Raw genomic sequence first — 24,975 nt, 5'->3', positions numbered from 1 at the left:
ATTGGCATAGAAGACTGCCCTCTTCCCCAGGAATAAGTTGGAGTGCTCTCAATTCCTTAGATATATCAGAAGGTTGCAACACCCAAGCCTTCAGGGGTAAGGCAGGTAATGAGAGTGGGTGCAGGTGGTGTAAGACTGTAGGGAGCGCAGGGGGAGTGTGGCAAACTGGAGAGCACATATTCTGTGTGATGCTATTTAATGTCAAATTTTTAAAATCCACTCTACAAGATACCAACACACAGATCTGTGGACACCAACTGGTTTGGACTCCTGAGATATGAAAACCCAAGAGTGTAAGATAGTAAGTTAATGTAGCTGGTCTCTGTTGAGCACATTATGTGCCAGGCACTGTGCTAGGCAGTGAACAAAGTAGGCTGAGTCCCTGCCCTTGTGGTGAAGGCAGCAACATACAAATAAGTGAAATCAAAATGACTTATGTTTGAGGACAGTAACTGCTGTGGAGAGACACGGAGCGGGGAAGCAGAGTGGAGAGTGCTGTGGGTTGCGGGAGGCGGTTTCAATACAGGCCAGGGAAGGCCTCTCCAAGAAGGTGGTGTCTGATCAATACCTTGAAGGAGACAGAGGTAGCCCTGTGATTGGAGGAGTGAGAGCGTCCCAGGCTGGGGGTACAGCTGAGGCAGGGGCCAGGAGGTGGGAGGGCAGCCAATGTGCGATCCTGGGACCTCAAGGGCACGACCTTGATGACTTGATTGGTGGTAAAAATTCAAAGTAGAAGCAGCTGATTGGTGAGCAGAGGGCCTTCCCCAGATCCCAGGAGACTGCGGTGGGTCTGATGCTTGTTTTCAGGTTTCTAGGGGGTTGCTAGGTGATTGGGATCACAGCCTTCACATGCCTGGTAGACCCTGTTTTGGTTTCCCACTGCTGTCCTAACAAATCACAAATTGGGTGGCTTAAAACAACAAATTTACTCTCTCAAGAGTTCTGGAGGCTGGAAGTCCAAAATCAAGGTGTTAGCATGGCTGTGCTTCCTCAGAAGCCTCTAGGGGAGAGCCCTTCCTTGCCTCTTCCAGCCTTGGGGACCCTAGGAGTTCCTTGTTCCTTGGCTTGTACGTGCATCCCTCCAGTCTCTGCTTCCCTTTGAATGTGGCCTTCCCCTCTGTGCCTGTGCGTCTTCTCCACTTCATGTCATATGTGGACGCTTGTCGCTGGATTTAGGGCCCACCTGGGGAATCCAGAACAAATCTCATCTCAGTAGCCTCAATTTAATTACATCTGCAAAGACCCCCTGTATTAGTCTGTCTTCATGCTGCTGATAAAGATATACCTGAGACTGGGTAATTTAGAAAGAAAAAGAGGCTTAATGGACTCAGTTCCGTGTGGCTGGGGAGGCCTCAGGATCATGGCAGAAGGTGAAAGGCACATCTTACATGGCGGCAGGCAAGAGAGAATGAGAACCAAGCAAAAGGGAAAACCTTTATAAAACCATCAAATCTCATGAGACTTATTCACTACCAAGAGAACAGTAACAGTATGGGGGAAACAACCCCCATGATTCAATTGTCTCCCATCAAATCCCTCTCACAACACGTGGGAAATATGGGAGCCACAATTCAAGATGAGATTTGGGTGGGGACACAGCCAAACTGTATCACCCTCTTTCCAAATATGGTCACATTCACAGCCTCCAGAAATTAGGACATGGTCTTATGTTTAGGGGACGCGGGCACCATTCAACCTGCTGCACAGCTTGAGAACTGCAAGGAAAAGGGGAAAAACCAAGGATGGCCATAGAAGAGAGAGAGAGGATTTCCATAGAATATTTCCATCAAATCACTAAGGGTCTGGGTACCAACCACAGCATACAATTGAGCATGCACTCGTCACACCTATGTTGAGTACCCACTGTGTGTCACACATGGCAGCAGTGCTGAGGATTCAGCGCTGAGTGGAGCACACAGCCTTTGCCCTCCTGGGACCGTGGCCTGCACACAGTAGGGCTCCCACACACATTCATTTGCTTCCTTCCTTCCTTCTTTCCTTTCTTCCTAAGTGTCTTGCTCTGCTTACAGCTTGGTTGAGAAACAAGAGCAGGCATGGCCAGGCAAGGTGGTTCATGACTGTAATCCCAGCACTTTGGGAGGCAGAGGCAGGCGGATCACTTGAGATCAGAAGTTCCAGACCAGCCTGGCCAACATGGCGAAACGTCGTCTCTACTAAAAATACAGAAACTAGCTGCATATAGGGGCTACTCAGGAGGCTGAGGCAGGAGAATCGCTTGAACCTGGGAAGCAGAGATTGCAATGAGTCGCGATCATACCACTGCACTCCAGCCTGGGCAACAGAGCAAGACTCTGTCTCAAAAAAAAAAAAAAAAGAAAGAAAGAAACAAGAGCAGGCATGACCGAAACCTCAAAGCCTGGGGTATGATCAGTACTCAGGACATAACGCTACAAGAGTGCTCAGAGCTCTCAAGCCCAGGGTGGTGCCAGAGGCTCCCTACGAGAGGTGTACTAGGCCGATGGGTTGGATTTGGGGTGAGGGGTGGTAGGTTCCAGGCTTGAAGAAAAGTGTGGACAAGAAGCCAGCAGGGTTTGTGGCTGATGGCAGGGCACCTCAGCCAGGGAATACTCAGGGAGAAGGTTTGCCCCCAGGTTGGCGTGACAAGATTTCAGTAAGAGCAAACAATTATTGGGAAGGTTCCAAAGAAAACAAAGTATAATCTTGCCTCAATTTACGTGATGGTTGGTTTCCAAAAGAAAAAACAAAACAGTGTATATTAATACCCTGCAAAAACAGTGTTCTGTTTAAAATTTGTAAAACAGTTTGATTCTAGTCTCAGGTCATTTATAAACAGGTTTTTACCTGCCTTGCAGGACAGTGACAGTACCGTCACTCACTCACCTGCAGCACCATTGCAAAATCCTCCAGACTCCAGACCTGGACCTCAGGAGAGTCCAGGCGGACTTGGGACCCAGGGTCCTCCCTGATTGTGCAAGACTGTCCCACCATGCAGCAGTGGCCCCTGCCCCATCTGCCCCGTAGGTCTGCAGAATGTGCCCACTCCAGACCTAGGGATGCCATGTGCTGAGAGCCCCCTGGTGCCAGTGCCGCCCCGGGTCTCCTGCCCTGCGCCTCACTTCCACCCTTGCCTTGTAGGTTCCATGCAGGTGATGAACAAGACCCGGCGCATCATGGAGCAGGGCGGGGCACACTTCATCAACGCCTTCGTGACCACGCCCATGTGCTGCCCCTCGCGCTCCTCCATCCTCACCGGCAAGTACGTCCACAACCACAACACCTACACCAACAACGAGAACTGCTCCTCGCCCTCCTGGCAGGCACAGCACGAGAGCCGCACCTTCGCCGTGTACCTCAATAGCACCGGCTACCGGACAGGTGAGCAGGGACGGGGGCGGGTGCAGGTAGTGACAGCCAGGGTGGGCATCCCTGGGTGTGGTCTGCACACCGCTGTGGTGCCCGAGATGATTCTGGATAGCCCCTAGAGCAACTCTCTTATAATTTCAGAGTTGTGCATTTATTTCTGTGTGTATTAGAGAAATACAGATTTATTTGCCTACAGTAGTGATGTAAAGTGACCTTGTCAAAGGAATTTGAGTCCCCCAAAAAAGTGAGTTTTCAAACTATGAATTATAGCACAGAGAGGCCACAAGGTGCCCATGCATGAGTTTGCATCCTCTGTTAATAGTTATTAAGCCCATCAGGGACTGTTTTGTTGACTTCAAACCATCAGCTTGGAAGAAGGTTCCAAAACATGGGGGTGAGGGATGGGAATTCGTGGAGGGGAACAGATAATGGGGTCTCTATGGTCGCTCTCTACATGGCAGTAACCAAGGTGGTGCAGAAACTGACGTGGTGGTTGACTGTCCACACTCACCCGTGTCATCCTGGGTGGAGGGCGACCCAGTTCCTGTTTGCTTATCCTGCAGGAGGTCTTTGGTGGGCTCTGAAGGCTCACCTGCCAGGCTGTTTGTCTGAGGTAGAGATGCAATTACAGTATAGTCACTTACCTCCAGCACCATTGCAAAACCCTCTAGACTCAATTAATTTAACTTGCTTTAATTAAAAATAAATAAATACTCCCCACCTTGGGTAAGAAGCCGCGGCAGTTGTGAAATTAGATACTGTGGCTCAGATGTTGCAACCCCAGGAAGTTGCATCCAAGTGACAAGGGGTTTGTTTGGGTGGGAGTGCCGCAAGGGAAGGATGGACGCCTCCTTCAGCCCTGTCTGCAGCCCTGAACCTGCAGCCCTCAAGGCTGGGCAGCTTCCTCTCAGATACACAGTGTGGGCTGGCAGGGATGCTTTGGGGTGGGGAGCAAGCCAGTAAGGTGTGTCTTCTTACAGCCTCATCCCACAGCCAGAATCACCTAGAAAGTATGTTCTGCTGAGAACTAGGTAGGCCTCATTCCTATACTTTGTTCCTGTATATCGTGTGTGCCATTGTGCAGAATCAACCACCTGTTGGTTCCCCTGAGCCTCTGCAGAAAGCCACATGTGTCAGAAGTTACCATGGCCACCACCCTAGATGGTTGGGGGGCCTGGATGTTGCTAGCAGAAGCAGGACAGGCAGGCCCGCAGCAGAGCAGTGGGCCCTTATTGAAGATGCACCTGCAACTTGGGTCTAGAAAGTACAGCCATGCACTCAAGAGTGACCAACCTTGAAATGTTTTGAAGTCTGAATATTTCACTGAAAATCTTATTTTAATATATGCCGGCACAACTTATTTTTTCTTTAATGTATACTGGGGGCCAAAGAAAATATGTCTGAGGGGTGAGTGTGTGGCTCACGGACTCTCTTTTCGCAACCTCTGGGTGAAAGATCTGTACAGAAACCTTTCGTTTTGGATGCTGGAAGATCAGTAAAGACCCTAAACCTGTTCTCATCAATCCCCCTCATTTCACAGCCAGGGCCACTGCAGCCCAAAAAGGAGACCTGCCCAGAGTCAAAGTGAGGTGTTTGTGGCATAATAGAAATGGAATGCAAGATCATGGGAATTCAGAGGGGGCGTGGAAATAGTATTCATCAGACTGAAAGGAAACTCATATATTCTGTGCCATTTTGAGGGCTCAGGGTGGGAGCTCAAGGCTAATGTTTCAAAATCTTACAGGCGACATGAGAAAATGAATCATTTCAAGAATAAACATTCTCTAAAGTGGATTTCCCAAACTTGTCCTTGAATGTATGCAAATCACCAAAAACTGTCTCCCTAAATAAGTGCTTTTATTCAACTATGCTTCATTATTATACCCTCATGAAGACTGGGAGCGTAATGTCAAGTGTAAAGAGCCAGATACAGAGAACATTTACATTTTTGTAAAACTGCCACTGAGAATTTTATTCATTATATTTAGAATGCCACTCTGTACAAAGAATCCCATTCCAGCCTTACTTTCAGAACTCAGGACCCTGAAAACACCTGTTTAGTCTGATGAACTGGTGTACTCCTGGTTATTACATAATAAGAGCCACATACCCTGTATACTTTCCCTCTTTGCCCTGGCAGCTAGGAAGCTCAGGTTTGAGTTTTTTATATTAAGTTGTTGTTTAAAGTGGAAATATTTTTGAAGATCCAACTGCATGATATGTTATACTGATCAGTGTTGACTAAGAAAAATGACAAAAATCTGTGATGAATTCAAAACCTTTTAGATTATTTTTTCCTTTTAGATTGATTTGTACATACATATTAGAATATATTGTAAATTTTTAATCCCCCAAGGACCAAAAGTAATTGTTCCTGCTGAGTCTTCAGCCATGTTAAACCCTGTGTTCATGTGGCCACCTAGCAAAGTTGGTTCAGTTGGATTTAAGTTTGGCTGTGTGTGTGAGAGAGACCGGGGATGTCAAATAAAATTCCAAGTTGTTCTGGTGGCCCTGCTCTATGAAGTGGTCAGAGACTCCGACTCCATTTCTCCTTATTTCCCATTGGTGAGAAACAAGTCACATGGCCATGCATGGCAGCAAAGGGGCCTGGGAAATGTAGTCTTACTCTAGGTGGACATTTGCCCAGATGAAAATTATTTTACTGTGGGAGAAGAAGAAAATGGATACTGAAGGACAAGTAAAGTCCGGGCCACCCTAATGGTCATTAGCCATTTGTGTTTGTGATACTCGTTTGAATAGAGGAGATCAGCCCAAACTGAGGAAGACTGACCCCAGAAAAATGCTACTTAAGTGGACCAGCATTTCATAATAAATAGTGCTTTTAATGTATTTAGTAAGGTATTTGATCTTGAAATGAAACTACAATGTTTTGAGAATAACTCTGTTATGTTACATCTCTTTTTTTCTTTTTTTGAGACAGAGTCTTGCTCTGTCGCCCAGGCTGGAGTGCAGTGGCACAGTCTCAGCTCACTACAACCTCTGCCTCCTGGGTTCAGGCGATTCTCCTGTCTCAGCCTCCTGAATAGCTGAGATTACAGACGCCTGCCACTACGCCTGACTAATTTTTGTATTTTTTGTAGAGATGGGGTTTTGCCACGTTGGCCAAGCTGGTCTCAAACTCCTGGCCTCAAGTGATCCACCTGCCTTGGCCTCCCAAAGTGCTGAGATTACATGCGTGAGCCAACGCACCCGGCCCTCTGTTAGGTTGCATCTAATGATATTTAACAAATATTGGGCTCTAGTTGCGACTAATGAGTTGATTCTTTAAGCAAGTGAATTGATGAAGTGTAGGGAGGAATATAATGTGTTTCACAAATTTAAATGGATGGCACAAGATGATATCCTTTACTTCACCGGGGACATTTTTGCAAAAGTATTTGAGGATTTGATCAATTTTTCCAAGGGCCTCTCCTAATTCTTTGACATCTGAATCTTCCCCTGTGAAGTGCATCTCATACTTCATCATCCTTCTCAGTAGTCTCTTCTCCTTCATGTAGTATCTTTATAGACCAGGTAATTATTCGTCAGTGGATTTGCATGTGTTTTTTGAGCTATCTTCCAGCATCATTTTAATTAATTTTACAAACCCTGCATCTTTTAAAAGATTTGCAATTTCATTTTGCAGTGATCTTGCTTTGCATGGCCCCATGTTTGCAGTGGAGATTGACAAAGGACAAAATGAGAGAAGCTAAGTTTAAGCAGGATAAATATCAATTTGTTCATGAATATTTCTCTGTATGGCTTCTTACAACTTGAGGGACTTGGATCTCAGATATGAATACCCTTGGAAGGATCAATTGCATCCTCAGGTTTTTTGTTTTGTTTGTTTGTTTGTTTGTTTTTGAGACAGGGTCTCACTCTGTTGCCCACGCTGGAGTGCAGTGGCACAATCTCAGCTCACTGCAACCTCCACCTCCCGGGTTCAAGCGATTCTCCTGCCTCAGCCTCCCCAGTAACTCGGATTACAGGTGCATGCCACCACACCCAGCTAATTTTTTGTATTTTTAATAGAGACGGGGTTTCACGATGTTGGCCAGGCTGACCTCGAACTCCTGACCTCAAGCGATCCACCCTCCTCGGCCTCCCAAAGGGCTAGGATTACAGGTGTGAGCCACCACACCTGGCCACATCCTCAGTTTTTACAAAGGTTTTATAGTCATCCTTTAACACAGTTCAGCAGTTGAAGTGCTGTTGCCCTGCCTGTGATCACTTATATATCCACAAGTCAAAGTTGTACAGTGTTCCCAGAATGAGACACCTCCCAGCTCTCTGCAGAGTGGTTGAGGGCATTAGCTTTGCCTGGGTTCGAATCCAGTCTCTGCTGCTTTCTGGCTGCATGAACTTGGACAAGTTTAGCTTCTGTGTCTTGGCCACCTCAACCACAGTTAATAATGTCACTTAACTCATAGAGTTTTGTGAAGATTAAATATATTAGAACAGTGTCTGGTACATGGTCATGGTAGGCACTTGGGAAATTTAGCAATGATGGCTGGGTGCAGTGGCTCACACCTGTAATTCCAACACTTTGGGGGGCCAGAGTGGAAGGATCACCTGAGGCCAGGGGTTCGAGACCAGCTTGGGCAAAATAGTGAGATCTCAATTTTTAAAAAACAATAATGAAAAAAAGTTAGCAATGACGATGACGATTTGCACAATAGCATCACATCACACAGCCCACCTCAGGCCAATGTTCTGATGAATGTCATGGTAAGTTGCACTCATAGATCAAAATGTGGCAGCATGTGCTCAGCCTCTCTGGTAATCAGCAAAATGCAAACGCAGTCAACAGTGCATTATCACATCCCAGCCATGACCACGGCAAATATGAAGAGGTCCCATTGCACCAAATGTTGGTGAGAATGTAGGAAAACAGGAAATCACGTGCACCAGCGGTATGATGGTAAATTGTTCCCTCCACTTTGAAGAGCAGTTTGCCAATTTCTGGCAAAGCTGAAAATGGGCATCTCCTTCCCCTCAGCAATTTTACTCTGGCTGTGTCCCCCTCGATTCTGAGGAGGTGATGTTGTTGTGTGAGTTCTGCTTGAGCAAGGGAACCCACTTCCTGGCTGCCCTGTTGGCTCTTGAAGATGTGTGATGCTCATGGCAATAGATTGCCTTTAGATCCAACGGACAGGAACCCCGACTGCAGCTGGCTTCAAAAACATTGAATTTTTTGCTCCCTAAACAAAAGATACAGGCCAGGCATGGTGACTGAAGCCTGTGATCCCAGCACTTTGGGAGGCAGAGGTGGGTGGATCACCTGAGGTCAGGAGTTCAAGACCAGCCTGACCGACATGGTGAAACCCCGTCTCTACTAAAAATACAAAAATTAGCCAGGCGTAGTGACGTTCACCTGTAATCCCAGCTACAGGGGAGGCTGAGACAGGAGAATTGCTTGTACCTGGGAGGCGGAGGTTGCAGTGAGCCGAGATTGCACCACTGCACTCTAGCCTGGATGACAGAGTAAGACTCTGTCTAAAAAAAAAAAAAAAAAAAAAAAAAAAAAAAAAAAAAAGATACAGGCAAGTAGCAGGCAGAGTCGGATCTCGTGGTTTACGAGTATCATGATCATATCACGAGGCTACGGGTCTGGAGATGGTGGCTGGCACTCCAGCGGCTGTGTGCCTCCTTGTCCACGTTTGGCAGGAGCAAGAGAGCATCCTTTTCCAGAATGCTCAAGGCATGAGATCCCTTCTGATTGGACCACCCTGAGTCACATGCCAGCCCCTGAGCCAATCATTGTGTAAAGCACATGGATTGTGCCAACTTGCCCAGCGTGGGTCACCTGCTCTGCAGCAGCTGGCTGAGTCCCTTTTTCCCCAGCACTTGGACTGCCAGGTAGAAATCAAGGGCTGCTGGAAAGGATAAGGAAAAGCATACTGGAGTGCTGATCACAATTTTACTACACTGCCTTTGGCAAAAAAAAACAAAAAAAAGTAACGTCAGCTGGCCAGGCGCAGTGGCTCACGCCTGTAATCCCTGCACTCTGGAAAGCCGAGGTGGGTGAATCACAAGGTCACGAGTTTGAGACTAGCCTGGCCAACATAGTGAAACCCCATCTCCACTAAAAATACAAAAATTAGCTGGGTGTGATGGTGGGTGCCTGTAATCCCAGCTACTCGGGAGGCTGAGGTGTGAGAATCGCTTGAACCCAGGAGGTGAAGGTTGCAGTGAGCCGAGATTGCACCACTGCACTCCAGCCTGGTGACAGAATGAGAGTCCATCTCAAAAAGTAACAACAACAAAAAGCCAACCTTTTCCAGCCCTTTCTGGTGAACTAGATTGGAGTGTCATTTTCTCCCCATTAGGATAATGCCTTTCTCCTTCCACACCTGAATCTGGCAGTTCTGAGGTTGTTTCCCGGCCCCAGCTTCTGCCATCCGGTCCAGACTTTCGTAGAGATGGTGGCGGGCCCTCTGCCCTTCCGCATCATGTTCTAAAATGCGCCAGGGGAGCAGGGGGGTACATGCTCCTTGCAAGACCAGGTCTTGCCAGGGCTCTCAATTGGAGCCTGTTTTGGGGTTTGGCCCTGAGCGCCCCAGTTATTTTCACTCTTCTCACACAAAGCTGGGTAGAGAGGTCGGCTGAGGACCAGAACCTGGCCATCAGCCTTAGGCAGCTACCCTCACCAGGGGCTGGGGGGCCCCTGTGCCCTGATGACCCCACCATGGCGGGACACGTGGGGCACCCCATCGCCCTCTCACGCAGGAGGATGGAAAGGCGTCCGCTGGGCATTTTGGCACCCCCAACAAATGAGACTTGTTTTTTCCCTAAAGTGGTTTCATTCAGGACCGCAGGGGCAGGAGGGCTGCTGCGTGGGCCGTCCTCCTCTGCGATGCTATAAAGTGGCCCAACGCCCCTCTTTCCCTGCCACTCTCTGGATCTGCCCTTAGCCCATTGCCCTAAACCCCATCCACCCTGGCCCCTCTGCCTCCTGGCCATCGCCCCTGGAGCTCTCCCTGGCACATCAAGCATGAGTCCAGCATCACTTCCTGGTCCCCCGCCTCCCCGGCGCCTCTCACAGGCTTCTCCTCGGCACCTCCAGTTTTCCAGTGGCTCAGGCCAAAACCTTAGTGCCATTCTTGGTTTTTTTTTCCTATTCCTTTCACACTCCACATTCAGTCCATCAGCAAACCCTGTCAGCTCTGCCTTCAAAATATGCCCAGAGTCCCCTCTGCTGCCACCAGCCCATCTGCGCCACTGTCTTCCCCACCTGCCCTGTTCCAGGTTTCTCCTGGGATCCCCCAGCTTCTGCCTTTATGACCCCTTGGTCTGTTTTCAATGCAGCAGCCTTAGGGGTCTGGTCAGAACCTAGTTCAGATGCTCCTTCTCCTCTGGGCAGAGCCCTCCTTGGCTCCCACCTACTCAGGGTAGAGGCCCCCACAGCCACCTCAGGGTCCCAATGAGCCTTCCCTTCTCTCTAAACCCTCTCAGCCTCCTGGTCTCCCCTCAGTTGCTGTGCTCCAGCCACAGCTTCTCAAGCAGTCAGCCACGCCTGACATTCACCCACTCACAGTGCTTTGCACGTCTTTCCTTTTCTCAAAACTTCTACACGTCTGCACTTTCCTTGTGTCTGTGTTCCAATGCTGCCTCCTCAAAGAAGCCTTCCTTGACTACCCCATGCCTCCTGTTCATCCCAGTTTTTTCCCACCAGTGCCCCCGTCGCCACTGAACACCACTGACTGTGTATTCTGCCCATTTGTCTCCTTGATTGTCTCGTTTCTAAAATGCCAGCTCCCAGGCCGGGCGTGGTGGCTCACGCTAGTAATCCCAACACTTTGGGAGGCTGAGGCGGGTGGATCACTTGAGGTCAGGAGTTTGAGACTAGCCTGGCCAACGTGGTGAAACCCCATCTCTACTAAAAATACAAAAATTAGCTGGATGTGGTGGTGCACGCCTGTAATCTCAGCTACTCGGGAGGCTGAGGCAGGAGAACCACTGGAACCAGGGAGGTGGAGGTTGCAGTGAGCCGAGATCACACCACTACACTCCAGCTTGGGTGACAGAGTGAGACTCCATCTCAAAAATAAATACAGTGCCAGCTCCCTGGAAGCAGCGGCCTCTGTTCTGTGCCCTCGTGCGTCCCCAGGCCTAGAGAGTGCCCACCCCATCGTAGGTGCTCAGGAGATCTTCCTAGGATGTGTGGTGACTGAGTCTCCACATTCTGTCCCCGCCAGCAGCCCACCCCCATCTCTTCCACACTCCTTTCTCCTCTCCCGTTTCTCTCCTCTCCACCCCCACTCCCACCATCTCAGCCTTTCCTCCTCTTTCTTCTCAGCCTCTCTGCACACACAGGGAAGAGAAGACTGAAATTATTCCCGGGATGCCGTCCCTGGGCCCCTGGTGCAGCTGTCCCTGCCTTCACAATGGCAGCCTTCTCTTTGCTTGGCTCTTCTCCTGGGTTTGCTCCCTGCTCTCTTCCTCTCCCCTTGAGTGCACACAAGTGTGCACGCATGCACGCACACACACAGCTCCCTTCTTCCCTCGGTCCAGCTGCCTCTCATCTGCCCATCTTCCCTCCCCCCCTCTCCGGCCTGTAGGGGGACAGCAGAGCCTCTCCATTCACCCCATGGAGTGTATCTGCTGCTCACAGCAGGGAGCCTTCCTGTCTCTCTCTCTGCACCGAGGACCCAGCCTTCCCAATCGTGGGGATCCGAATATCCATGGGGATTGCGCAGCCCCTCGTGGGACCCAGGCTGACCCAGCATGTCCTCGAGAGGCACGGATTTGCCACTTCCGTGCACATCTTCAAGCGAAATCTCTTCCTCTAATTTGATAGTCATTTCCTTTCTCCAAGACCTCAGATTTTGAAATAAGTAAAGCGCTTGTTTTGAGCAAGAGTCTAAAGAATTAGACTCCGCCTTAAGCGTCCTTGTGACCTTGAGCTGAGACCTCATCCCCTCTGGGCATCAGTCTCTCCATCTGTGCAGCAGTGTTGTGACATATAAGCACTAGTCACCCAGTGCCTGTGATAAGACGCCACCCTGAGCAACTCGTGACCTGTGCCCACAAACCCAGGAGGAGAGGTTCCCTGCGCCGTAAGAGGAAGCGGCCACGGGGAAAGAGGAAGCTGATGTGAGGCTGATGGGGCAGGGTTTCCATTGTTTCCAGGCGACACCCTCTCTGTCCCACCCCCTTAGCAGGTGTATCCACTTCCCTAGTGGACTACAGACTGGGTGGCTTAGAACAAAAGGCATTTTTCACAGCTCCGGGAGCCAGAACCCCAAAATCAAGCATCATCAGGGCCACGCTTTCCCTGAAGGCTTCAAGGGAGGGTCCTTTGCCCTCGAGTTCCTGGGAGTTGCTGGGAATCTTGGCACCCCTTGGCTTATGGCTGCATCACTCCAGCCTCTGCCTTCATCTTCATGTGGCCTCCTCCTTGTGGGTCCCTCTCTTCCCGTGGCCTGCTCCTCTCTGAATCAGTGTCCAAATTTCCCTCTTCTGTCAGGAGACCAGTGATTGGACTAGAGCCCACTCTGATCCAGCGTAACTTCATCTTACAACACCATGTTACAAACACGGTCACCCTCACAGGTACCTGGGCAAGGACTTGAGCATGTATTTTGGGGAACACATTTAGCTCGTGATGGCTGGGTTCTTTCACACATTAACCCGCCTGTAAAGTCTGCAGAGCCGATGTCAAACTGAGCAAACCTGCCGCTCTTCCCCTCTTCACTGCCCCAGCTGTGGTCCTGGGTGGGAAGCAACGTGGCCGCCCTGCAGATCAGCTCTGTGCGTAGCCTTCCCTTCCCAACCATGGTTTCTCTCAAGGAATCTCCACCTGCAGTGGGCGCTGAAACAGCTGCAGGGTCAAAAGTGAGGGAAGGGTGACTGTGGTGACAGACATGCACACCCTGTCTCCTGGGCCTCAAGAGGCTTCCAGGGGTTTCAGAGTGCATGAGACCTTTTGTAGTCCTCTCCTGGGTGCTAGCTGTGACTCCCTGAACATTCTGGAGTGAGGCTGGAGCCACGTGGCCCAATACTGTTGCCACTAGCCACAGGGAGCTATTTAACTTTACGTTAATTACAATTAGCATTTCAGTTTCTCAGGTGCACTAGCCATGGTTCAAGTATTCAGTAGGCGCACATGGGTTCTATACTGGATAATGCACATACAGAATGTTTCCATTGGCACAGAAAGGACTCTTGGACAGCATGAGAATAGAGCCTATGGCTGGGCCTGTAATCCCAGCACTTGGAAAGGTCAAGGCAGGAGGATCTCTTGAGGCCAGGAGTTTGAGACCAGCCTGGGCAACATAGTAAGACCCGTATCTTTACAAAAAATTTGAAAAAAAAAATTAGCTAGACATGGTGGTCCATGCTTGTAGTCCCAGCTACTTGGGAGGCTGAGGCAGGAGGATCACTTGAGCCCAGGAGTTTGAGGCTGCAGTAAGCCATGATGATACCACTGTACTCCAGCCTGGGCAACAGAGTGAGACCTTGTCTCTAAACAAGAAAGAAGAATAGAGCCTAATCAAACAAAATCTTTTGGGAGTGGGGAGTGACACACAGCATTGAGAAGGGGCAATAAAAACGCAGGGGGTGCTGGCTATTGAACTTTAGGCGAGTGTTTTCCATGATTCCTCATCTGTAATCCGATGTCCTCCTCATCTGTAATCCGATGTCTTCCTCATCTGTAATCCGATGTCCTCCTCATCTGTAATCCGATGTCCTCCTCATCATCCCTGCACTCACTTCCCCTTATGCTCCCAGTACCTTGATCTGTCTTCCCAAACCTTCCCGGGTCTCAGGTCAGGGTCTCAGGACAGGTTCCTGTTCTCCGAGCAGCAGACACCATCCATCCTGGGGCCAGCAGGTCGTGCCAGCCCACACAGCGAGTCCTTTGGGAATCCATCTGTGTCGCAGGGGATTTGAGCAAATGAAGGGAAACTGAGCTCCTACACCGAGGCTGGGAGCGGGGCTTCCTCTGCCATCCCTGTGTGAACCCGTTCTAGCCTGGGGGCTCCAAATGCGTAGAGGGCTGGGCAGATAGCCCAAAGCAGAGAGGCAGGCTGGGTGGAGAGAGGGTGCCCGGATTTCAACTGTGGACTATTCACTCTATTTTTTAAGAATAAGCAACTGAAAACACCAGGCAGACCCACAGCGAACACACCTGAGGGATGGATTGGTCCGCAGGCCACCAGCTTGCAAACTTCTTTCTAAGCTGGTGGTTCTCAAGGGAGCACACCGCCCCCTAGAGGTTAAACTCTGTGACAACATTGCCGGTGATGGTGAAGAATTTGACTTTGCTGGCTTCCTGGGGGCGGAGACTAGGAAGGACTTTGATGTCCTGCTCTGCACAGCAGAGCCCACATGGCCCCCACATTGCATTGTATTCCACATAGCTTCTGAGTTTCCCACCACATCACTCATATGGGTAGATTATTTTATGTTTATTGTCATCTGAGCCTTGAACCTACGTCTATTTTATATGTAAATACTGGAGGGTTTTTGCATATTCCCAGGAATGTACGGAACAAGAAAATGGAGGCAATATTATATTTGAGTGCAAAACTTTCCCAAGAGTCATTCCTTATTTCTGAAAGTTCCATCCCTGATGACAGTGCTACGCCAAAGGATTTGAATGGCAAATGTCGACCGCCCACCCAGCTGCCCTTGTAATTGTCACATTCCCAGTGAATCTGTGTCTAGGTGCAGGCGTCTGCCCAACTACTGTGTTGTGCCTTCTTGATGGATGTGCTGGGGGAATTTTATATTGAAATGTATCTGCATTATAAATTGCTTTCCTTTTATTTTTCCTGTAGATTGCAGTTAGAGCATTATATTGATTTTCTGGAAATGACATGCATAGGTAGCTTTTGTTCCCTATAAATTTCCTTTCAAGAAAACAAGGGTGCTCTACAAAATATTTGTCATAGAAATGGGAGGTCAGTCTGATGGCGCTGAGAACAGCTCTTTGAAGGATGCAAATAGTGTCAGATTCCTCCAAGGCGATAATTAAATATCCGTTGAGTGACAGGCCTTGTTCTGAGGGTCTGTTGTGGATTTTCTCCCCCTCCTCTAGCCCATCTCTCTGAACAAAACCACACTTTAAAAGGCACAAGACAGATATTTAAGATACAGCTTGTCCTCGTGGTGACTCAGCAGGCAATAAAACCTGTCACTAGAGATGGAGCCCTCCATACCCAGCTAATTGAGTTTCCAGGGAATGAATGGGCCTCGTCTTCATTTGCAGGAGCTGCAAGACCCTTCTAGGGAGCGGATGGCTGGGGCCAGCATTTAATTAGGCACAGGCAGCCCGCCTTCCATGCCACTGACACCCAGACCTCCACCTGGCCCTGCTACAACCAGTCAGCAGGCCTTGGTGTCCCCTGCAGCCCATCTTCCTCAATAGCCACAGCCTCACTAAAAACAGGCAGGCGGAAGACAGGAATGCATGGAGTGGCAAGACAGAAGCAGCTCTCGCCTCTCGCCTCTCGCCCTGGTGATCTGCTTGTCCCTGTTTGTCCCCAGCAACTGGCCATTCCTTCTCCCCACCCACAGCCAGAGGACACTTTTAAAAAATGTAAATCTGACCACATCACTTCTGGCTGAAAACCTCTCCCACGGCTGCCTACTGCTCTTTGGATAAACTGGCATCTCCTCATCAGGGCTGCCAAGACCTTGCTTGGCCTGGGCCTGCTCACCTCTCTGTCCACATCTCCTACCTGTCCCTTCCTGGGTGACAACACTCAGGCTGTCTAGCCTCTTTGTTCCTCAGAACTTCCAAGGTCATTCCTGCCCCAGGCCCTTTGTACATGCAGTTACCTCTGTCTGGAGCACCGGCCTGCAACCTTTTTGGTACAAGCAACCGGTTTTGTGGAAGACAGTTTTCCACGGACTGGGGGTGAGGGATGTTTTGGGATGATTCAAGCGCATTTCATTTATTGTGCACTTTATTTCTCATATTATCACATTGTAATATGTAATGAAATAATTATACATCTCACCATAATGTAGAATCAGTGGGAGCCCGAGCTTGTTTTCCTGTAACCAGATGGCCTTACCCGGGGGCAATGGGAGACAGTGACAGATCATCAGGCATTAGATTGTCATAAGGAGCGCACAACCTAGATCCCCCATCATGTACAGTTCACAACAGGGTTCACGCTCCTATGATAATCTGCTGCTGATCTGACAGGAGGCAGAGCTCAGGCAGTAATGCAAGTGATGGGAAGTGGCTGTAAATACAGATGAAGTTTGCTCACTCGCCTGCCACTCACCTCCTGCTATGCAGCCCAGTTCCTAACAGGCCACAGACCGCTACCTGTCTACCTGTCTGCAGCCCAGGGGTTGGGGATCCCTGGTCTAGAGCGTTGTTCACACACCGCAGAGAACTTCCTCCATCCATTCTCTCTTCCTTCCTGCCCTTCCTGTGTCGGTTGGTACTCCTCACCCCTCTCATTCTCAACCATGACACACGGCTTTATGTTCTTCTTAGGACTTCTCGCCCCCTTGAAATTATCTTGCGTGTTTGTGAACTTTTTTTTTTTTTTTTTTTTGAGATGGAGTCTTACTCTGTCACCCAGGCTGGAGTACAGTGGCATGATCTTGGCTCACTGCAACCTCCACCTCCCAGGTTCAAGCAATTCCCCTGCCTCTGCCTTCCAAGTAGCTGGAACTACAGGCACCCACCGCTACACTCAGCTAATTTTCTTTTTTTGCTTTTGGTTTTTTTTTGAGACAGAGTCTTGCTCTGTCGCCCAGCCTGTAGTGCTGTGCCACGATCTCGGCTCACTGCAGCCTCCACCTCCCAGGTTCAAGTGATTTTCCTGCCTCAGCCTCCCGAGTAGCTGGCATTACAGGTGCATGCCACCACACCTGGCTAATTTTTTACGTTTGTGGTAGAGATGGGGTTTCACCATGTTGGCCAGGCTGGTCTCAAACTCCTGACCTCAAGTGATCCACCTGCCTCAGCTTCCCAAAGTGCTGGGATTACAGGCATGAGCCACTGCACCCGGCCAATTTTTGTATTTTTAGTAGAGACAGGGTTTCATCGTATTGGCCAGGCTGGTCTCGAACTCCTGACCTCAAGTGATCTGCCCGCCTCGGCCTCCCAAAGTGCTGGGATTACAGGCGTGAGCCACCACACCTGGCAAGTGAACTTATTTTTTTACATGTTTTGTTTGCTGCCCATCCAAAAATAGCACCAGGCAGGTATTGGGTACTCAGTAAAGATTTGAACAAGGCCAGGCACAGTGGCTCATACTTGTAATCCCAGCACTTTGGGAGGCTGTGGCGGGAAGATCACTTGAGCCCAGGAGTTCAAGACCAGCCTGGGCAACATAGGAGAGACCCTGTCTCTACAAATAATTTTAAAAACTGGCCAGGCATAGTGGCACACATCTGTGGTCCCAGTTCCTTGAGAGGCTAACATGGGAGGATCACTTAAGCCCAGCCCGTTAAGGCTGCAGTGAGCCATGACCGTGCCACTGCATTACAACCTGGGCAAGTGAAACCTCAACTCAAAAGAATAAAAAAAATGAACAGATGGAGAACCCTTGGGCCTTAGGCTTGAAGTAAGCAAAAAAATGAAAACAAAATGGAATTTAGATTACTATCTCATTTATCCAGCACGAAGAAACATAATTGAAATTAGTTCAGGCAAACTTTGCCAGGTCCCAGCGCTCAAACGCTGTCAGAACCGTGTCTTTCTGCTTCTTGGGTTTTCTGTCATTGGGTTGGCTTTATTAGGAAGGTTCCCTCTTTGTGATGGCAAGATGGCCCCCACAGGTCCATCTCCCCAGTGTAGTGACCCCAGCTGAAAGAGAGGCCTCTTTCCAAGGGCTCCAGCAAAAGTTCCAGGGAAAGCTCTCCTTGGCTCATCTAGGGTCCTATGTCTCTTTCACTCAATCACAGCAGCCAGGGAAAAGGAGATACCCTGATTGGCCAGGCCAACCTCATGGGCCTGGTCCGGGAGTGAGAGCTAGAAAGAGCCTCATCAGAACATGTAAGGCTGAGAAAGGGGAAAGGTTGGTTCCCTCCCTCTTTTTGGTGACTGAAGGCACAATTATGAAAAGACAGGAGAATGGATTCTGGGCAGAAAAATAAAATAGATATCCACTATAGAAACCCACATGCAGGCCGGGCACAGTAGCTTACACCTGTAATCCCAGCACTTTGGAAGGCTGAGGCGAGTGGATCACTTGAGGTCAGGAGTTCGAGACCAGCCTGACCAATGTGGTGAAACCCCATCTCTACTAAAAAAATACAAAATTAGCTGGGCGTGGTGGCGCATGCCTGTAATCCCAGGTACTGGGGAGGTTGAGGCAGGAGAATCGCTTGAACCCAGAAGGCGGAGGTTGCAGTGAGCTAAGATCATGCCACTGCACTGCAGTCTGGGTAATGAGTGAAATTCTGTCTCTTTAAAAAAAAAAAAAAAAAAATAGCTTCTCCTTAAAGGGCAAGTGGGAGGAGAGCATTTCTCCCAGCCCCCAGCTCGCTCTGCTTCCAACATAAGATGCCTCCTTCGTGCGGAATCATGACCCCACCTTCCTCATTTGTTTTCACACAGCTTTCAGTTCAGCAAGATCCCATCTCTGGCATCCAGAACTTTCACAGCATTGATTTATCACTTCGTGCAGTGATTTGCATTTGGTGTTTTTTTTTTTTTCAAAAGCAGAAGAACTCAACTCAGGCTGTAACCTTGCAAAGCAGCACAAAGTTAAAAGGATCCAGTTACAGAATATCAGAAATATCCCAGCCCTGAGAGCTGTGGAGCTCTGGGTTTATTTAATGCGTTTCTTCCCAGCCCTGCCTCCTCAGCCAATTTGTCTGCCAAAAAAACAAAGACTTCAGTCCTGTGGCATTTCACATCTAATATTTATGCTGTTCTAGAGTTTGCAAAAGGGTTTCCTTTTCATTTATCACTGTTCCTCAGGAACCTCCAGCTCCCCTGCTGGGTTAATGGGATTGTTCTCTGCTGCCCAGACCAGGAGCCCCAGGAAGCCAAATGACAGGTGGTGAAAGTGGCCCAGTGGAGGACTCTTCTACTGGTGTCAGGGGTAGGATCAAAACTCAGCCTGAACCAGCTCAGTTTCTGTTTTGCGACTCTGGGGGCCAGATATGGATCTTGCAAAATGGCAGCTGGCAGCCTGAGTCTACACTTCAACCCCAAATTTCTGTCAGAGTTACGAGATGCTTTTTGAAATCTGGAAATTTCACCAAAAATACCCAGATTCCAAACTTCTCTTTTAAAAAAAAAAAAAAGAAAAAAAGAAAAAGAAAAAAGATTATGATAGGCCGGGCATAGTGGGCTGTAATCCCAGTGCTTTGGGAGGCCAAGGTGGGTGGATCACTTGAGGCCAGGAGTTCAAGAGCAGCCTGGCCAACATGGTGAAACCCTGTCTCTACTAAAAATACAAAAGAATTAGCCGGGTGTGGTGGCGTGCACCTGTACTCCCAGCTACTCAGGAGGCTAAGGTGGGAGAATCACTTGAACCAGGAGGCAGTGGTTGCAGTGAGCCAAGATCGTGCCACTGCACTCCAGCCTGGGAGGCAAAGTGAGACCCTGTCTCAAAAAAAAAAAAAAAAAAAAGCCAGGCACGGTGGCTCAAGCCTGTAATTCCAGCACTTTCAGAGGCCAAAGCGGGCAGATCACGAGGTCAGGAGATCAAGACCATCCTGGCTAACACCGTGAAACCCCGTCTCTACTAAAAAATACAAAAAGAAAATCAGCCGGTCGTGGTGGCGGGGGCCTATAGTCTCAGCTACTCGGGAGGCTGAGGTGGGAGAATGGTGTGAACCCGGGAGGTGGAGCTTGCAGTGAGGTCGCACCACTGCACTCCATCCTGGGCAATAGAGCAAGACTCTGTCTCAAAAAAATAAAATAAAAATTTGAAAAAAGATAATGATGATGATGATAATGATGGTATTGCCATTACTGGTAACATTCCTGCATGATGAGGATTAGTAAACTGTGGCCTACAGGAGTCTGCTGCCAGGTTTTATAAATAAAGTTTTTTGGATCACAGCCACACCCATTAGTGTATGTACTGTCTGTAGCTGCTTTGGCTCTACGGTGGCAGAATTGAATCGTTGCAATAGAGACCTTATGGCTGCATAGCTGAAAACACATAGTCTGGCCCTTCGCAGAAAGTTTGCTGAGCCCTCCTAAGTGGCGCTAGCCCACTGGATTTGTGCCACAGATACCCCCAGGATTTATTAGAATATAGGTGGAGTTGAGGGTACTTCAGTCCCTAATTAACAGTGGTTTAGAGATGATAGGTGTTTATTTCTCTCCCATTTGACAGTTTGGGCATAAACAGCCTAGAGATGATGTGGCAGACATGGTGTTGGCTCCCAGGCTCCTGATGGGTGATGGTTGGATGGCGTTCCATCATCCTGGGCGATCGTCCTTATCTAAAGCAGCATCCCATCCTGTCCGCATCCAGCCAGCAGGACACAGAAACTATAAGGGAAGCTCACTTCCCTTCCTGGAGGGGAGTTTCCAGAAGTCACACACCGCCTGGTGTACCCCTCCAGTTCATAGAGAATACAGAGAATTACAAAGGAAGCCAGTTATATCAAAACACGTTTATCAAAATATTTTGTAAACTGTGATATGTATGCTTCTTTACACATAAAATGGCACGATGAAGCGGTTATTTAACGGACAATTGCTAGGTCTGATAAGTTCCATGATTTCGAAGTAGCGCTGGCTCAAATGATACTTTAAGAAGTCCGTGCCAACTACAATGTGATATGAAAATATCCATGATTCCCACTGGTGACAGTCCCAGGAACCATCATTCATAATTGAAGGGGATGCTAGTTATACGTTAATGAAAATAAACAAATACATACTTTTCCCATTCAATTTCAGGAAATTATATCTTGGGACAACCGATTAAGAACCTCTTCCTCAGGTGATCTGATTTGATTCCACGGCATTAAGTGCCATCTAAATGCTTACATCTCCTCAGTTTCTAATTCCATAGCTTTTCTGTGAACCTGGTCTGTTTCCACCTGAATGTCTAACCTGAGTCTTGAGGTTAATGTGTCTGATTTCTTAATCAACCCCCTTCCCCAACTCTGCCCCTCCCAGTGTCCCTTTCCTAAATAAGGGCAAATCTGTCCTCCTCGTTGCTCAGACCAAAAACCTTGAGTTATCCTTGACTCTCTTTACTTCTTTCCCATGCCACATCAGCAAATCCCATTGGTTCCACCTTCAAAAATAGCCTGGAACCAACCACCCAAGCCCTTCGCCTGCCATGATTCCAGTCATCACAGTCTGTCTGCTGAATGACTGTGAGAATGTCCGAACATTCCAGTTCCCTGCCTTGGACTGGCCTCGACTCTAGGACAGAAGCTCCAGGAAGATGCAGGGTTTTTGCTGCTTTAATTTTTTCTGTTTTGTTCACTGGTATCCCCAGTGCCTAGAACCATCCCGGCCACACAGGAGTCCTCCTTTAATGTTTACTGACTGAATGAATGAATATATAACATCATGATCAATAATATTATAAAAACAATAACCATTTAGAGGCCGTTATCATATTTTCTCATTGAATCTTTCCCAGCAACTTTGTCATGTAGGGATATTATTATTATCCCCATTTTGCAGTTGAGAAAACTGAGCTGGAAGGCAGAGGTAGCTGAACTTAAACGCAGGCTGTTGGTTCCAGAGCCCATGCACAACCCTCAGCCCTGCCTGCCTCGGAGGACAAAAATCATTTCTGAGGCCAGGCCAGGTGGCTCACGCCTGTAATCCTAGCACTTTGGGAGGCTGAGACGGGTGGATCACGAGGTCAGGAGATCAAAACCATCCTAACCAACAAGGTGAAATCCCATCTCTACTGAAAATACAAAAAAATTAGCTGGGTGTGGTGGCGGCGCATGCCTGTAATCCCAGCTACTCGGGAGGCTGAGGCAGGAGAATCGCTTGAACCCGGGAGACGGAGGTTGCAGTGAGCCTAGAGCGCACCACTGAACTCCAGCCTGGCAACAGAGCGAGACTCCATCTCAAAAAAAAAAAAAAATTATCTCTGAAACCCTACACGTCTGGAAAGACTGATCTGGATAATGACTATGGCTCCTACCTGTGTCTCCCACCTATGCTTCGAGAAAGGCAAAGTGCCTGGGTCCTGGGAATGACCTTCCCTCAAAAGCCCATAGCCAGATGAATTCTGGGAGGATGCAGCATGGGAAGATAACCTCAGTGTGGAAATTCCCTTCGCCTGGAATTCTGGCAGAAAGCACTTCAGGGATAGTCTGAGCCACATCGGAGAGGAAGAGCTCTCGGAGGCTGACTTCCATTTGTGTGTGTCCCCACCTTTAGCCATGGGGCAGTCCCTCTGCTGTTCCCTCTTCCCTGGAGGGTTCCCTGCCTCTCCGCATCCCCGTGGATGGGAAGTGCTCCAGTCTGTGGTCGCTGGAGTCCTGCTGAGAGGCTGAACAGGGTAGTCACCAAAAGCCAGGTGGAGACAGACAACCTGGGGTTGGGGCTCATCTCAGCTCTGACACTTGGCAGTTGTGGGATGTTGGGTGAAAAGGGGACTTTGCCTCTCTGTGCCTCAGTTTCTCCATCTGTAAAATAGGGACCAAAAAAGGATCTACCTCACTGGGATGTTGTAGGTCATCATCTAAATGAGTGGCTCTCAAAGCATGGTCCCAGGATCTCTAGACTCAAAACTATTTTCATGATAATACCAGGACACTATTTACCTTTTTAACATCATTTTCCTTCTGGTAGACAGTGGAGTTTTCTAGCAGGTACATAGCATATCTAGTTATCTAAATAGGATTAAAATACTCTTCCTTTTTCCATCTGCATATCCATTTTATTTTATTTTTTAGAAGTAGAGTCTCACTTGTCACCAGGCTGAAGTGCAGTGGCACAATCACAGCTCATTGCAGCCTCGAACTCCTGGGTCCAAGTGATCCTGCCACCTCAGCCTCTCGAGTAGCTGGGAATACAGGCACACACCACCACTACTGGCTATATTTGTATATATATTTTTTTTAGTTTTTGTAGAGATGAGGTCTCACTTTGTCATCCAGGCTGGTCTGAAACTTTTTGCTTCAAGCAATCCTCCTGCCTTGGCCTCCCAAAGTGCTGGGATTACAGACGTGAGCCACTGTCCCTGGCTTGCATGTCTGTGTGAGGCTGGATTTTTCATGTTAAACAACCAAAACAATATATCTCAGCAGATTGAATGCCAAAACAGATTTAAGAATCCTGCTGCCTTCCAGTAAACAAGACATTGAAGAGATTGGCAAAAATGTAAAACAGTGCAACTCTTCTCATTAATTGTATTTTGTTTGGGAAAAATATAGTTATTTATCTTTTTTTTTCCCCAAGACGGAGTCTTGCTCTGTCACCCAGGCTGGAGTGCAGTAGTGCAATCTCAGCTTACTGCAACCTCCACCTCCTGGGTTCAAGCAATTCTCCTGCCTCAGCCTCCCAAGTAGCTGGGATTACAGGCGCCCGCCACCACACCCGGCTAATTTTTGTATTTTTAGTAGAGACGGGGTTTCACCATGTTGGCCAGGCTGGTCCTGAACTCCTGACCGCATGAGCCACCACGCCCAGCCTCTATTTATCATTTTTTAAATGTATGCTAACAAGTAGTGGGTTTATTATTTAAATGAGTGAACGAATATGTTTTAAATTTCTCAGTTTTCATCTCTAATATAATAACTATCACTAGATAAAACCAACATACACAGGACTCTGGGTTCCTTAATAAATTTTGACCATATTGAAAAGCACTGCTGTTGCCTTACGCTGACCTTGAATGCTTTTTTGGTTTTATAAAGCACACCCACAAATGGAAGTCGTGTCCCGTGTGGGCCAAATAGATGCAGGTTCAGCCAGCCAAACACCGTAAAAGCAAACAGGAAGACAAGAATTTAGCAATTCTATCCACTCCTCCACTCACAGAGGGTGTGCACTGGATGATAAAAAAAAAAACAAATCTACGTTCTCAGCCAGGCGCAGTGGCTCACACCTGTAATCCCAGCACTTTGGGAGGCCGAGGCGGGTGGATCACTTGAAGTCAGGAGTTCAAGACCAGCCTGGCCAACATGGTGAAACCCTGTCTCTACTAACAATACAAAAATTAGCCAGGCATGGTGGCGAACACTTGTAATTCCAGCCAGTCGGGAGGCTGAGGCAAGAGAATCGCTGGAACCCGAGAGGTGGAGGTTGCAGTGAGCCGAGATTGTGCCATTGCGCTCCAGCCTGGGTGACAGAGTGGGACTCCACCTCAAAAAAAAAAAAAAAACACGACATTCCCTCACTCAGCTGTGCCTCCCACAGGCGTCCCATTACAGGGTGTTCATTGGTTCAGTCGTTTACCCATTTAGTCCACAAACGTTCATCGAGGTCTCATCACTGACCAAGCTCTGTTCTAGATGTGGGGACACAGGGGACAAGGGACTCAGAAGCCGCTGCCCTCGTGGGGCTGGTACTTTGGTGGGAGAAGCACTTGATAAAAACGAGAAGACAGATAAATGTGACCGGTGAATAAATATGTGGAGAAGCAATGTCGGGGGAAAGGGGAGAGCCTGGGCGGTGTGGGGAGATGCCATTTTAATAGGGTTAGGATTGAGGCCCAGTAAGTTAACATTTGAGGCTGGACATGGTGGCTCACACCTGTAATCCCA

General features: G+C 48.6%; 1 protein-coding gene across 7 annotated transcripts in view; it reads left to right on the top strand.

Moving 5' to 3' along the window:
- SULF2 (sulfatase 2) overlaps positions 1-24,975 on the top strand; it is a 131,634-nt gene that overhangs the window by 48,867 nt on the left and 57,792 nt on the right. For all 7 annotated transcript variants that reach the window (XM_024238615.3, XM_024238614.3, XM_063720556.1 and 4 more), the window contains exon 3: positions 3,118-3,357. In XM_024238615.3, coding sequence (XP_024094383.2) covers positions 3,118-3,357 — 240 coding nt within the window. The remainder of the gene's footprint in view (positions 1-3,117; positions 3,358-24,975) is intronic.

Source organism: Pongo abelii, chromosome 21, assembly GCF_028885655.2.
Source record: "Pongo abelii isolate AG06213 chromosome 21, NHGRI_mPonAbe1-v2.0_pri, whole genome shotgun sequence".
Taxonomy (NCBI): domain Eukaryota; kingdom Metazoa; phylum Chordata; class Mammalia; order Primates; family Hominidae; genus Pongo; species Pongo abelii.
This window is presented reverse-complemented; position numbering and strand designations above follow the sequence as displayed.